General features: G+C 52.2%; 1 protein-coding gene across 8 annotated transcripts in view; it reads right to left on the bottom strand.

The window, feature by feature from the left end:
* pard3bb (par-3 family cell polarity regulator beta b) overlaps window positions 1–16,506 on the bottom strand; it is a 167,094-nt gene that overhangs the window by 78,526 nt on the left and 72,062 nt on the right. For all 8 annotated transcript variants that reach the window (XM_027025790.2, XM_027025788.2, XM_035523518.1 and 5 more), the window contains exons 12-13: window positions 7,421–7,606; window positions 4,133–4,303 (exon numbers count right to left, since the gene is read on the bottom strand). In XM_027025790.2, coding sequence (XP_026881591.2) covers window positions 4,133–4,303; window positions 7,421–7,606 — 357 coding nt within the window. The remainder of the gene's footprint in view (window positions 1–4,132; window positions 4,304–7,420; window positions 7,607–16,506) is intronic.

Below are 16,506 nucleotides of genomic sequence, written 5' to 3' on the forward strand. Positions count from 1 at the left end.
AACGAGATTATCAGAGAGGTATTTAGAAAGCTGCTGCGGAGCGCTGCTGAAAAGGCCGTGATTAGATCTGGCTGCTGCATAATGGCATTTAGGCCGAAAGCGGCGGAGAAGAGGAGAGATGAGACAGGAACTTTCACATTCAGGAATTCAATCACTCCAGTTCTCTTCTTTGACCCTTTTCTTTCTTACTCGAACTATTGCTTTCATTTTTACCACTGTGGATTTTTTTTTTTGGGGGGGGAGGTTGTGTATTTTGAAACTGTGAGGAAGGCACTGCTCTTTGATGTCTTGGGGAAAGCTCTTATAATTAGTGAAGTATGAATGGACACCGAGCAGTTTTAGGCTAAACAGCTGGAGGATTGTAAGCACTCTGGAGAATGCAAAAAAAAAAACCCAGAGATGTGTTTTAACTAAGGCAGAAGGTAACCTCTCCATCCTTCCATAATTTGCTTATTCTGAATTAATTAGCAAAAATACATGAAAAAAAAAAAAAAAAAGACACACACAGAAGGGGAAGTAAATTAACAATCATGCCAGTCTTTCGGACTGTTTTAATCACTAACGCATGATTAATTCCAAGAACTACTGCTCTGGAAGAGGCAACCCAGTGTGGCGTTTTCCGCCATTGTCAGAAGCTAGCCCTCGCTTGCGGGTGCTCCCCTGCACCGCGCGGCCCTTGGCCAGCGCATCCGTCTTCCAGCCGCTGCGCGCACGGGGGGTCAATCGCGTCTCGTCGGCGCCCCTCCCGCCCTGCTACACTCCATTGGCGGCCGTGGCGGGCCCGCCACAGCCCATAAAACATAATGAGCGTGAATCTTTATTTCAGGAGAGCAATCCCAACGCCGCATGGCATGCCCATCCCTTGCAGCCTGCCCCCTCCTGTGCATGTGGATACACACACAAGTATGCACACGCACACACAGACTCTTGCAGAAACCATCAATCCGTTGGCTGCGGGGGCTGTTCCTTTGTCCGGTCTAATTGCAAGCCATTTTGGAGCGGTTGGGGGGGCTTAGGGGCAGAGACTACGATGAGGTCTGAGAGAGAGAGAGAGAGAGAGAGAGAGAGAGAGAGAGAGAGAGAGAGAGTGTGAGTGAGTGAGTGAGTGAGTGAGAGAGAGAGAGAGAGAGAGAGAGAGTGAGTGAGTGTGTGTGTGTGTGTGTGTGTGTGTGTGTGTGTGTGTTTGTGAGTGTGTGTGTGTGTGTGTGTGTGTGTGTGTTTGTGTGTGTGTGTTTCAGGGCAGGGTGCTGGGTCGGACATATGGACGCTCTCTAACCCAGATGCGAGGATGGCGAGCAGGGCCTGGGTGCTCTGCTGGAGGTGAACTTCCCCACCATCTCAGCAGAACCGATGGGCTGAGAACGGATGGGTGCAGAGGCTCGGGCCCACAGACCTTTTGTCACTTCTCTGTGGGCTTCGGGGAGAATCTGCGGCCTACGGCCAAGGTTCCTGATTTCTTTCTCTCTCTTCTTTCTTACAAACAATATGCACTCACCAATAACTTCATGACACTCTTACACAGTGTGCTGCCATGCTGCCATACTCAATCTGACCACCTGTTACGCCTTTCCAGTTTTTCCTTTTCATTCAGTGTTTTATATATAGAGATTTTTGTTCCAAAAAAAGTACAAAGCCAGTGTGAGAGACTCTCTCCGAAGAAACCACTTCTCTGAGAGCCAACACCTCGTTGGAATTCCAACCATTTTCTTTGTTATCTCTTGGCTGCCTGAAACACCTCGTTGGAATTCCAACCATTTTCTGTGTTACAAGATGATGCAATCTTAGAACATTTTGCCCTCGCATGACACACAGCAAATACTGAGAAGAGTCTGTTCAGTTTTGTAACCACGTTGAGAAGATACCAGTGTTCTTCGCTGGGAGAGGAAGTTTCCTATGTACTCTGTGCCAAAGGTAGAACCCCAAAAGACGTCAGTGGTTGAAACTCCTTTTCCCTCACTCTCCCCTCCTCTCTCCCCCCACTAGCCTCCTCTCTCCTCCTCCCCCCACTACCCTCCACTCTCACCTCCTCTCTGCCCGTAAACTCTCTCCCCCCACTAGCCTCCTCTCTCCCGTCCCTCTCCTCTCCCCTCCTCCCCCCATTACCCTCCTCTCTCCCCTCCACTCCCCCCATTACGTTGCTGTGCGCCTGGCATTTAATGGAGAACGGCTTCAAAAAACACGCTGAAGGACAGTTGGGGAAGTTCCAGCTTTGTGTGGTCCAACAGAAGATTCAGAATCACGCCTTCTAAGCACCAAGAGTGTGGAGTTGTTGGCTGCAGGTTTCTCAGCTATCTTCACAAGTAATCTTACTGCATTATAGTGGTTTTGCCATTGGGTGGAAATATGGTGATGGGAAAAACTGGAAATAAGGTGCTGGGGTTTTTTTTGTTGTTGTTTTGATCACTAGATGTGTTCAAGTGTGGAGGCAGATTTATGATTACAAGCTGTAATGTTATGCTCACAACCTGCCATAAGCTTCTGCCCACCTGCAGAGAAGTGCATGTCCTGGAGACCACCAGACACCGTTAATGATCTCTAACATTTCAAACACACCAGCGTTCACAGCTGGATAGGAGAGAAGGGTTTGTCTGCAAGACGGGGAAGGAACTTGGGGGCAGTTGACCAGAGTGAGTGACCAATCAGAGGAGACTGCGCACATCTGTTGGTGGTGGTGGGGGGTTATAGACACAGTAGCTCAGGAGTTTCAGACAGAGGGTGAAAAGGGATGTACCGTATGAGAAAAATGATGTGTTTTTGGAACACTGAAGCATGTAAATCTATTCTAGTAGACCACAAAATTATGAACATTGACACGCAAGCACCTACACCACCATTTCGGACTCCAGACTTGCTTGTGTTTTGATGTTTGCGGGTGCTGGACTACCGCCACTATGCCACTAGTATGTCAAGGGTAATGTTGTGTTCAGAAACGCTTTGCTATAGAGCCAATATCCAGCCAGCAGAGGCCCTGTGGTCAGAAACGAGCCGTTAATGAGCGGGGTAGAGGAGGCCTGGCAACAAAAAGCTGATCTGTTGATTAGTGCCTGCCAACAGATGGGCCACAGTCTGTAACTGTGCACTTCCAGGATAGGTGTGTGTAATGACGGGGCTGCTGTGTGCAATTACAACTTGTTTCATCATCCTGTCATTAACTATATGGACCTTACGTGTAGGAGCACACATAGTTAATAAAGCGCTCAAAACACCATTCAACTAAATTCTTAACATGAAATAAATTAAATATTAACTGATTTCTTTTAATCACTGTGGAATTTGTTATACCCTATCTACTTATTCGTACCAAACTTAATTAATTAATAACAAGTCAAATCATCAATTTATCATTAATTAATCCAATAAATGGCCTTTAAGGAAGTGCTCCACATGTGTGGGCACTGTATGAGTTAAGCCAGTGCTGTGGCTGTTCATTTAGCACTTTTGCTGGGTCACTCTGAAGTGCTGCTTTCATGGGAATGTGGGAGCTTCTGAGAGTGAGGCAAGTTTGCATCTGTCAACAGAGTGACAGTGAGACAGGTTCACATCTCACAGTGCAAACTGAGCAGGAGTGAGACAGGTTCACATCCCGCTGTGCCATCAGGGTGGGAGTGAGACAGGTTCACATCCCGCTGTGCCATCAGAGCGAGGCGGAAGTGAGACAGGTTTACATTGGGGCAGGAGTGAGACAGGTTTACGTGGGGGCGGGAGTGTTAAACTGCTCCTCTAACAACTCAACAGCTACTGCTGCTTAGTATTCATGTGTGGGCGAAACAGCAACAGCACACAGAGATCAGCACCTAGGATCAGGCTGGGGAGAAAAAGAGCGAGGTTAGGAGTGTGTGTGCACGTGCGCGCGCGTGTGTTAGCAGAATGGTGTGGGGTGCACACTGTCTTCGCCACTCCTCATTTCTAATTCCACAGACTCACACTTCTAGTGCTCCTCCGTTGCCTTCCAGTCTTTGAGCGTGCCGCTCCGGTGGAAAACCGGCACGTGGCGGAAGCAGAGCGGCACGGGTGCGGCACTATCACTTACCCAGGAGGCGCAGCACTGACCTCTGCCATGGAGAACCTTCTCACGCCGGGCAGAGACTCATGAGTATGCTCGGCACCTGCGAGGCGGGTGGGTGTGGCCTACCTGACCACACGGCAGCAGGGCCCGGAGCACCACCAGCTGGATCATCCCTCTCACGTTCCCCTCCATGGACATGGACCGGCGCAGGGTCTCCATGGCCTCATGGTTGGACCTCCCCAGGAGCGACTCGCCATTCACCGCGATCAGCTGGTCGTTGGCACGCAAGCGCCCATCCTGCACAGATAAGAACGTACGCCCCGTTGAGATCCACAGCCCTCGTTCCGGCACGCCGCCTACCATCGAGGAGCACGGCCTCCCTTCTCTATGTCAGGCTAGAAGCAAGTTATAGAACACGCAAATTACACACGAGGAGAGAAAGCCATAAAGTTCATTACGAGTGATATTAATTAGTTTTCACACCAGAGTCCCTCTGATCGGGCTCGCTTATCTGGTGACAGGGGAAGAGTGTGTGTGTGTGTGTGGGGGGGGGGGGGGGGGGGGGGGGGGGGGGGGGAGAGAGAGAGAAGTAGAGGAGAATGGGTGATACAAACATCTTTAGCACTTACAGCTCCGACTGGATGACAGTGCAGCATAACTCATGTGTGTGTACGGAACCCCATCCACCTGAACCAGCTGGAGAGGAAGTCAACCAAAGCTGCCTGCACAGGCAATAGCATTGAAAAGCGGTATGATGTATGTTCTAATTAAGCTTTCAAACGCTTGTGAACGCACACACACGCACACACGACATGCATACATGCCTTGCTCTCTGACCCTTGACCCAGCTCTTTAACTGCGTGGCCTGATGGAGATGTCATGGCTAAATGAGGTGTAGCCAGCGGTGCTCCGTCTGGCTGCCTGACTGGAGCTGGGAGAGATGGGACCAGAGAGCGAGAGGACAGCTCCAGGTCTGAGCCTCCCGGCAGAGCAGCTTCCGGTCCCTACATGCGTGCTGCGGAACATACCGGTGGGGTCGGAAAACTCTCCGATTCAGCTCTCCGCGGCCGAGCGGATAAGGCAATCGCCAACAGGTGAGTTGCCACAATGCTGAAAACAGACATCCATGCCACTTGCACCTTCCCAATTTCCATCTTGCTCTTTATCTTATGATTCTCATTTTTGTCTCTTTAAAACACTCCTATACTGTTTCTCCCTCTCGCCGTTTTTCCTCTGAAGAGCCGTAAGGAAAAGGGCTGCCTATCTGAACAGAGTGAGTGTGATTTGGCTGGTAGCTCTGGGATTTGTCCGAGTCAGAGAGTCTGACAGTTGTGCAACGCCCTCAGGGTGTCGACAGCAGTCAAACAGCCCTGTGTGAACACTTAAGCACAGCAAGACACAGCAGGCCATCAGAACAGCCAGCTGCGTGTGCACACACCCACCCACCCACACACAAACATGCGCGCGCGCACACACACACACACCACTACTTTACTGTGTGATTATGCGATCGCACTTAGCATGTAAAAGTACAGTCATATAGTGTTAATGATTCAGATATAGTCCTAGTACAGTCATATAGTGTTAATGATTTATATAAATATAGGCCTAGTTCAGCCATAATGTGTTAATGATTCATATAAATATAGGCCCAGTACAGTCATATAGTGTTAATGATTCATATAAAAACAGCCCTAAAACAGAGCCATAACTACTAAAACCAAAGGGGGAAAGGTAAATGGGTTTTTTTTGGGAAACCGGAGACGAACACATTTGAGCCAACTAATCAATCACAGTAGAGCTGTTTGGCAGGAGCACTGGACTGCAAACCTCAAGACCAGCTCCAATGTCACTTTATTGGTTGATTACGATAATTAACGACACCCGGTAACGCAAAAACGCTGGCTGGGACCAGAACCGGGCCCGTTTGGTTCCCCTCATGGCTGTGAGGGGGGAAGTATCTTCTCTCAGTGTACTAACCGCCGCGGCAGGCCTGCCATGTCTCTCCCGCTTCGTGGTTCCTTGGGAGTCGAGTGTGAGCGAGCCGGGAATCGGGTCTGCGTCTCGGCCGCTCTACTCTCCTGGCATGTCCCACCCACATACTCGGTCCACTTCCAGCTAATTAGCATGAGCGCAGAGAGTTTTTAATTAGCGTTAATGCGACGGAGCGAGCGCTAGTGCTGCTCTGTAATTACCACACTGTGTCATCAGGGGCTACGCGGGAAACAACAGGCCTTTTAGCCCACTGTGCACTGCTGTGGTGAAACACACGCGCACACACACACACACACACACACACACACACACACACACACACACACACACACACACACACACACACACACACACACACACACAACACCCTGTTCCCTCACCGCTCTGCAACAGCCCCTTTGCTACACTGGCTGCCCTGGGAGTGAAAGAGTGCATTTAAAGTCATTAAGAGTGTGTGCTGCTGCAACACTCTCACCAAGGAAGCCCTGTCCCGACTGCGGGCCTGATAAGACCCGGTGAGAGCCTCCTTGACACGCAGTACATGGACACAAGCCTTCACATCAACCCATAAACACAGGCATGCACGCACACAATGTCAAACTCCCGCGCACACGAATAAGCCTCCTCTAAGAGAACTGGGGATATTTTTAAATTCTCTCCCCACTTGGACTCAGCAGTAAGGTCGATGGGAGGAGATGCCATGTTTCCCCATGACTGACTGCACATATGGAAACCCCTCAGAGAGCAGCGTTTATTTACTCCATAGGAAGGATGTTCAGGGAAAACAGGTTTTTTTGCATTCTAATGAGCAGAATTAGATCTGTGAAAATGTGTCCTTGATCTGTGCCATTTTGTTAAGTGCTTGATAAATATCTACCATGACACACAAAAGAGGCAGAGACATAACGTTAACAACATGTGCCTCAGTAAGTATAAAAATGATAGTTAAAGTCCACACAAGGCACTTTCATAGATGACTACAGTGGTGACCGAGTCTGAGGCATTAGCCAATAAATCACCCATGCCACATGGCCTCTTGGCTGAATGGGGATGGACAGAATGATGAAAGAGAGGAAGTGTGTGATGGAGGTGTGGGACAGAGCCCTCTCAATGCAGAGCTGCAGCCCGGGGCCTGTCTATCTGCAGCCTGCCCTCGCTGGCGACCCGACTCCACTCGGCACCCTGCTGACAGCTCCTCCGTCTGCCCAACAAGGTCAAACAAAGGGTCGTCGGGGTCAGGGGTCGAGGGAACGCGCCGGCTGCAGTTGAGAAGGGTCATCCGATCTCCGCACGGGCTCCACCAATCAGCCCGGGAGCCGTGGTTAACCCCTGAGTACTCGGAGTTCATATCTCCTCATTAAGGTGACTGATGAATAGCTGCTAGTGCATGACTGCGTCACAGAGGCCTGGCTGCCGTACCTTGTATGCGGCTCCTCCGTGGATGATGGACTTGATGAAGATGCCCAGGTCCTCCCCGGTCTCGCGAGACTTGTTGCCCTTCAGGCTGACGCCCAGCCCCGCTGAACCGGAGTCGTTCAGGGGAACCTCCAGCGTCAGCTGCTCCTTGCCTTCCTCGCGCAGGGCGGCCTGGGATGGTTCCCCTTTCTGAGAGAGGGAGGGAGGAGGAGAGAGTGTGAGAGAGAGAAAAGGGGAGATAAAGGGAGAGGGGGTCATGGGGGGGGAGAGAGAGAGAGAGAGAGAGAGAGAGAGAGAGAGAGCGAGCACACGAGAGGTCATTCTATTTGAACATAAAAGTGCGCTATTTTACCGGAGAATAGCGCAACCTTTTCATGCTCCCTTTCTGAAAGGCGTCCTATTCTGTGAGTGCTGGGGTCATTTAGAACCATAATCCATTCTCCATTATAGAGGCCCCATGCCAACCGAGCCCCACTGGATTTCCTACTGCTGTTTTCTCTCCCTTTTTTTTCCATTTTCTCCCTGTAATGTTCCTAAAATGACCTGTACATCTGTTTAGAAAAATCCACTTTCAAAATGAGAGGGAAAAAATAGGCCAGAGTAAGAGAGAGCGAGAGAGCAGGAGAAAGCGTGAGACAGAGAGAGCAAGAAAGAGAGCGAGAGAGAGAGAGAGAGAGAGAGAGGGCGAGAGAGAGAGAGAGAGAGAGAGAGAGAGAGACAGAGAGCAGGTGAGAGAGCAAAAGAGAGCACAAGAAAGAGACAGAGTGAGAGAGAGCAGGAGAGAGCAGGAGAGAGACAGAACCGGGGGAAATGTCCATTATTCCATGTGTGCGGTGAAAACACAATCTTTGGTCGCTAGGGAAACGGGCCGATAATGAGCGAGTGTGAGGCTGTGCTGCACTTGGGTTTGTTTGGCGGGGGGGGGGGAAGAGACCAACCATACCACATACAAACAGCCTAGAGTCTGCATGTGACCTGCAACATCACGAATGTCGCAGGAGCCGGAGACACGGATAAGGACTGTTTCAGCACCACAAGCTCTGGTCATTAGGCCCTGCGCTGCTAACTGGTGGTGGGACAGCCACATTCCAGGAGCAGGAGACTGGGAATAAGCTGAAAGCTAAGACTGGCTGGGTGGGGGTCATCGATGCCTGCCTTATCACTGTGTACTGTAGCATTCACTCCCTCCACCTCTGTACAAACATACAGCAGACAGAAACTCAGGAAGAAGCTGCGTATTAGCATCAAAGGACATGCATTTTGCTTACACATACACACACACACACACACACACACACACACACACACACACACACACACACACACACACACACACCTAGTAGCATATCGTCAACCGGAAAGGAAATGTCGCTAACCCCAGAGTCGCTGTGATTGTAAAATGTCATAATTTGCTTCTGGCACTAGACACATTTCAGAGAGAAAGCAAGTGTCATATACATGCTGAAAGTGTCATCCTGACCCTGTTCTATGGGGGGGGGGAGCAATCGAGAATATGGCCCACCTAGCTCTGACGGCTTATCAGTTTATCAGCGCATGCTGCAATGTTTGTGCGTTTATACAGGACACGTCAAAAGAGCGTGGGGGGGGGGGTTGTGTCTTTCTTTTGTACTTCACCACTGTATGTTCAAAGCCCCTCGCACACGGACTACAGCACCCATAACTCCCAGCTCTGCGCTCCACTCTTCAGACAGGACAGGCGCATCATAATAAGCAGTCAATCAAACAGTCGTTTGGACTTGAGGCAAGTCGGAGATAGGCGGGGTCTAATCTGCATAGCAGGTATCTGCTCCTGTAGGGAGGGACACTCCTTAATGACAAACGACATGCGGAGACATCGACTGCACCAGATGGTGGAGCGCATCTATAGGTACCGGAACAAGTGACAACCTGAACAGTTAGTGATGAGAACACGTACAGCTGCTCAGACAGGAAGTCTCTCTCCTCTCCTTCTGTCTCCTGCTTCCCTCATCGCTTCCTCCTTGGACATACAAAAAGTTCGTAGGTGAGGCTGGACCCCGGTGACACTCGGAGACCCCCGTACGGGGCCGTGAGAGGAGTCTCGGGGGAGCACTCCGTCAAGGCTCTTCTCTGGCCGCAGTGACGGAGTGCCCCTCTGTGATTACAGCAAACAAAGCCTTTATGTGTCCTCCTCAGCTTTATACACACACACACACACACACACACACACAGCCGATTATTGGCGACATACAATGAATGGAAACCGAGAAGCCGTAACTTTAGCCACTTTAAGCCCTAAGGGCTCGGTGCCGAGAACTGGTGGCATACCACAACTCAGGACAGATGTTCCGTCACCCGGCGTGCGGCCCAGCTCCGCTCCCGAGCTAGCACGGCCTGCGGTGTGGCAACGCTAGTCGCTCCTACCGGAATCCTCTGCTACAGAGCCTTAAGGCCTGTAGCAGGCAACCGCATCGGCTCAGAATTACAGGGTGAAGCATTCCCGAACCGAACACTAGAAAGGCAAATCACGACCCTCATCTCAACGACTAAAGATCCCTCTCTTATTACACGTTATATAGACTTATTATGTACCCAACGCAAGCGGAGAGCCAAAGCCTCTGTTCCTTGAAATGGCGCACGCTGTCCCACAGGAGCCCCGCATCATTCCAAGCCATCCCGCTCATTTCCAGTTAAACGTGTCATCATGGCTTTTGCGGGCACATAGGCCATCAGCCAACGGCAGGCCGGTGTGCCTGCAGCATCTGGAGCTGACGTTCCAGGCGCTCGCAGGAGTTGGGAGCATGCCACGGAAGCCAGGCCCACGGGAAAGCTGGAGCTGCAACACTCCTGGACATTCTTTCCTTTAGCAATGGTGACCTGATCTAGCCCGCTGAAGACCTCCCCCTGGACAGGCCGTGCTCCGGGTGGGAGAAGGCGCATTCCGTGTCGTGTTTCCGACTTCTGCATGCTGCTCGTAACGCTCCTGACGGCGGTTGCGGCTCATGGCGGCGAACGTGACGTTTAATGAAGAGGTGGTGGGTAGAGGTGGACAACAGGAACATGGCTGACCCGGCCCCACCCGGCAGGGACCCCGCGCCTGCCCATGGTGCTAATGGGCTCCGGGCCTCGGGCTCATACACCTCCGAGAGCATGCGCATGCAGGCACAGACGAGGAGAACCACTAGCACGCACAGTTTCATCAGACTTCTGTGCATTCATGACTGATAACGTGTTTAACAGATACAGACATAAAATCAAAAGATCCCATCCACTCAAGCACGTGCATAATTAGATAAGTGTGTGTGCCAGCGCACAGACGGCATACGTTAACAGAAAAGCCGTAAACACGCAACGGTTAACACCCAAATACAGCTCAAACGTTAAGACTGTGCTGAAATGATTTCAAACCTCTCTTTGTTTGCTTTTGGTTGAGAACATCAACAAGTGCTTCTATTACTCTGGCAATGTTATGCTCTCATCATCACCAAGCAGGACATGGATGTTGCTACACAAGGTCTAAAAATGTCAAGGTCAGTGTGGCAGGTGTTTCCTGCGTGTGGAGTAGGTCTTCGCGGATATACAGGTCTCCCGTGGTCTCTGCAGGTTTCCCCTGGCTGTCTGCAACTGTAAAGCTCATCTGGCCCAAGAGCTGCTGGATGTCAGGGCTCAAGGTCCTGTACACAATGTACACTGAGAGCATGCGAGCACACACTCACACAAACACACACACACCCACACACACACGAGGGGAAATGAAAAAGAGGGGGCGAGAGAGAGAGACAGACCACTGCAGCAGTGACAATCAATGAAGATATGTCAGACAGACAAGTCCAGGAGGTCTGAAATTGATTCATTTAACCTGCGTACTGTGTGAGAAACAAAGCCAACATTATGATCTGCCTCTTGCTCTGTGGTTAACTGACCGTGAGGTCTTCTGGGAAGCTCACAGCCACGGTCTAACGCAGACATGCTAACGGCAGCACGGGTGACCGTGTGTGTGTGTGTGTGTGTGTGTGTGTGTGTGTGTGTGCGCGCCTCTTCAGAGGAGAGCCGTTCCAAAGACAAACAAGCGTCAGACCAATTGTTTTACACACACACACACACACACACACACACACACATGCACACACACATATAATGAAAGAGTGACACACTGTCAGTCATTGACAAGTCAACAACAGGGAGAACAGAGACCAACAGGGACACAGAATGCCCCGCGGTGTGGGCAGGACACAGGATCACAGAACGCCCCGCGGTGTGCGCAGGACACAGGATCACAGAACGCCCCGCGGTGTGGGCAGGACACAGGATCACAGAACGCCCCGCGGTGTGGGCAGGACACAGGATCACAGAACGCCCGCGGTGTGCGCAGGACACAGGATCACAGAACGCCCCGCGGTGTGCGCAGGACACAGGATCACAGAACGCCCCGCGGTGTGGGCAGGACACAGGATCACAGAACGCCCCGCGGTGTGCGCAGGACACAGGATCACAGAACGCCCCGCGGTGTGGGCAGGACACAGGATCACAGAACGCCCCGCGGTGTGCGCAGGACAGACTTCAAGAATTCAAGCTTCATAATGAAGAAACAGACTGAAAACCAGGAAATGCGTTAACACGTGATACCCCCACTGTGACGTATGATAATCACCGACTATCTCGGGATTTCAGTCTGTCAACAGCTGACATTTGGCACACGCGGAAGTCTCAAGTCCTTCTCTTCAATGCCAAAAGACAAATCTCTTGTACAGCACTGCGATGCGGCTCAGGATTGCAACTGTATCAGCGGCTGACAGGAGTGGACGCGCGTGCGTGCGCCCGGACCAGGATTCGCCCCAGCAGGTCCGTGAGTACCTCGGAAGACGGCCTCGAGCCCGTCCCCGGCAGTCAGCGTGGGGTGGGGGGAAACGACAGCGCGGGAGGGGCCGGGAGCCCTGCAGAGCTCACATGCGTGCATCCAGACGGGAAGCGCAAGGGGCGACTTGTATCCACCTCAAGTGCTCATACGGCTGTCAGGCTTCCGTCTTACCGGCTGGTGCGTTTGCCCGCGTGTTGGACTTTTGTGGGATTCGGAGAACGCAAGCTGCCCAGGAACTGGCCATGAAATCCCCTAATCAGGCGCAGCGGGCGCGAGAGCGGGCGCAAGCTGCTGGGTGATTTCGCCGGAGCCAGAGACGAGGCCTGTATCCGGCACGGCGAACCGTGAGGCTTCGTGTTGAGTTTGCCGCGGCGGCGTCCTCGTCTCCCCCGGAATCGCGCCTGTCTTTTCAGCGGAGCCCCGCCTCCTTTCAGCAGGGAGCAGGTGGCGGCTCTGATGGGGAAGGTGTGTGCTCGCGCGAACGTGAGCGAGAAGGCTGCAAGGTGTCTGCTTCTCGCCCGGCAAACACGTCGCCTCAGACCAGCAGATGGTGGAGGGGAGGTGGGGGTGTGTGTGTGTGTGTGTGGGGGGGGGGGGGGGGGGTTAGAGCTCTCCTATACCAATATCATTACACCCACTCCTTTTCATCTCCTGCCATCATTCCCTCTCTCTCTCTCTCTGCACTTTGCTCCCATTCGTTCTCTCCATCATCCTCTTCCTTCCACTCTTTCCATCTCCTCTCTCTTTCCTTGCTCTCAGCTTCTCTCTACTTCATTCCCTCCCTCTCCGCTCCCTCTAAGCCGCTGATATTTGTAGTAGATTTATGCCATCTGTACGCTTCCTTTCCTGGAAGCCCCGTGATAAAGACATCAACCCCTCCCCACTCCCACCACCATTCGTAGCTCTTGTGCGGGTGACAAACAGGTGGGTCTCCGTACGCACTGGCCCTGCTCGATCGGCCTCCCCTCTACTGGCGTCTGTGCGCTCAGGTCGCGGGTGCCTCGTGAGAGAGCAGTCTCGGCGGGTACGTTGAGCCGTGGGAACAGAACGCCGTTACAGCTCGGAGACGGGCGCAGGGGTGTCTGCGAGCGAGGTGGGTGCTGGTGGCCCCGTTTTAACTGAAGAGCCCCTGCCCCGCGGGAAACTAAATGGATGGTGTATAAGTGCAGATGAAAGCGCTGTGTGGAAAAGTGAGGAGGCAGTGTAAGAAGTGTGTGCGTGCGTGCGTGTGTGTGTGTGTGACGACGACACAACTCTACTCCTGCTCTCTCCCTGCGGGGGAAGGGCACTCAGCGACTCTCCACTGGACTCCGGGGAGAGGAGAGATCAGGGATCCATGAACCGAGCTCTCAGGTCGGGCTCGCCACTTGGACTCAGCCACATCCTTTCCTTTCAGGATTGTGCGCGCGCGCGCGCGTGTCCGCTGTGATGTGGATGCGCGCGCACGTGGCCGCTACAGCCGAGGAGCTCCAGACAGACGAGGCTGGTAGCTGAGCCGCACGGCAGAGCCCAGCGTGCTGAAGGGATACGAGGGGCTTGGGTTATGCGCGCCGCACTCCTTTCAGCTAGGTGCAGGGTAAGACAGTAGGAGGAACGCCCCGCCCCCTCGTACAGAGTGCGGTCTAACGTCACCGTAGAGGGTACACACACACACACACGACGTCACGGTAGGCAGGAGTCGCTGTGGTTACGCCCACTGAGTTACAGAAAGTGTTCCACAACGCTGCAAACACACACAAACATCTAACATGGCACAGAACTGTGAGGCTGACTGAACAGACTCACCAAGAGTTCTGAGCTACCTTTTTCACAGACCGCCGAAAGCCAAAGAGAAGACTAGACAAACTCAGTTTAGACAGTTAGCTAGGTAACTTTGTGCATTCGGAAGTTAGCTAGCTAATGCTTACATCGGAAAATCTTTAATCATCAAAATGGCCACAATAATTGATATTCCTGTCCACATACCACGAGAATTCCCACTGGTGTCACTGTCACTTTACTTTCACGAACCAATCCCACCTTGATGTAGGACCCAACAACAGGGGCCTTCAGGCTTTCTTAATCAGAGAGGCTACATATAAGCCTGACTCTGGCCTCACATCCACGTCCGTCCATGGGCCCGTTCCTGTAGTCTCTGCCCAATTTAAGTCCATAATCACTTGTTCCAGCATTTTCCGTTTCCCCTAATAAACGCATTGCTACTGCAGAACGTGTGACCAGAGCGAGGTGACGTATTCTGGCGGAGTGATGTCAACGCATCCCCTCAGTGATTAGTTCCTCCTCGTTTGTCCTGCGGTGGTGGGCCGAGACTGCACCTCCCCCAGGGGCTCACGTGAGGGCCCCAGAGCAGTGAGGGCAAGGGATTGTGGGCCAGACAGGAATGCGGGGTTCACTTCTGTCAGGGTCCAACAGTCCTGGTGCAGCACCCTCAGGCCTCACACTTGCGGGTTCTGCTTAATTTTGCCACTCTGTCCCGCTGCCTCTCAGTGTGCCTCTTCAGCTATTTCACTGTGCGGGTTATTCATTATTCCTCTATCAGACTCTGTCTCTCCTTCAGCCCTTTTCCTCCATCACTCAGTCGCTCTCCTTTAGCATGTGAAAATGCATCTCGCCTCCAGTATTCAGTCCAACCGCCATTCCTCACAGACATTAATCTCTCCTGCTTTGATATGTCAGTCCACAAAAGGTACAGAATCTCTCAACACACACACACACACACACACACACACACACACACACACACACACACACACACACACACACACACACACACCCCTACCTAGCAGTCAATCCATCAATCATCCAGTTTTCCACTTCAGACCAGTCCGACATGTTCACAACTCCGGCTATCCTAAGAATGGCCAATAAAATGCCACATAAACATTGCTCCATCAAATCAGCGGGCCTACCTAACAACCTAATTGTTAACGCGGCTACCCTAATGGAGGGGGGGGTGTGGACGGTGGGGGCTGTTTGTCAGCTGTAATGAGCTTCGTGCCTCACACGCATGCTAACCAGCCTCTTATACAGTGAACACCGAGGCAGTAATTGAACAGTGCCAGAGCAAACTCGCCAGAGAATCTGCTACAACAACAAGTGTGAATGGGCTTTAATATGGAGAAAATGGGCTTTTATTCTTCATCATGAGCTGGTGGTAGGGAGTGTGTGTGTGGGTGGGGGGGTGTGTGTGTGTGTGTGTGTGAAGTGGCACCTTAATCTTCAGAAAATTACGTTAGATATTTAAGATGTGAAGTTACTGGTTTCGGATAACCTTTGATTCGTTTCCATCACCCCCCGCCAGCATGCATTATCTTATGTTTACACACACAAATGAACCGGCGGCCCTGACGCAGTAAGGAATGTGGAGGGTGTAATGAGTTGGTTCTGTTGAATTCTCCACGCCCGGTCTAATAACATGCGCTGCCTTCACCTGCCTCATTCCGCCTTTGCTCTTTCCTCCGGTGGTTGGAGTTGAAGAAGGATGGACGGCTCTGACAGGCAGACGGCTTATCGGAGCTCGGTCGCCGTGGCCTAAAGTCCCGCACTGGGCTGCAGTCTAAAGAAATGCCTAACGTGAGAACAATAGAGGTTAGCCCACTTCCTGACCGCTGGACCGGTTTGCCATGGTGACGGGGCAGATGCCCATGGATCTGAGGAAGTGCTGAGCTAGGCAGTGGGGGGGGGGGGGGGGGGGGTTGATGGTCTGCCGAAGGAGACACAGGAAGTGCTAAAGCTGCAGGCCCGTGGCCTTGGACTTGACACAGCCGCACGTGCTCCGGGACTTCCTTTAGGAGGGGTCCGACCTCCCGCCTCACTTCCTGTGCAGCACTGAATCAACATGCACAGAGATAAGAGCAGGAAGCCCAGACTGAGGGTGCGTGGCTGGGTGCGTGTGTGTGTGTGTGTGTTTGCTTGAGAAAGAGAAGGGATGGAGGAGAGAGAGAGAGATGGGTGAAGGAGGCAGTATATCCTGACAGCTCATGCTTACCCTCAGCCCAGGGGCAGCCAGGCAGGAAACACGGAGCTTCCTGTGCTCAAGGCTGGCAATAGCACCGGAGCCCATCTGTGTAGTGCATTTCACCACACCCACTATGGAGTAGTGGCCAATCAGAGGGCTACACTGCAAAGCAGCACTTACTACTCACGATAAAAGCCAATGGAATGTTGTGTTTCCGCCACTGTTTTTCTGAAATTGCTTAAGACTGATGAGCTGGTGGTCATCTGTGAGGCTTTTATCTCTGTGAGGCTGAGT

This window comes from Electrophorus electricus, chromosome 2 (genome assembly GCF_013358815.1).
Source record: "Electrophorus electricus isolate fEleEle1 chromosome 2, fEleEle1.pri, whole genome shotgun sequence".
NCBI classification, from domain to species: domain Eukaryota; kingdom Metazoa; phylum Chordata; class Actinopteri; order Gymnotiformes; family Gymnotidae; genus Electrophorus; species Electrophorus electricus.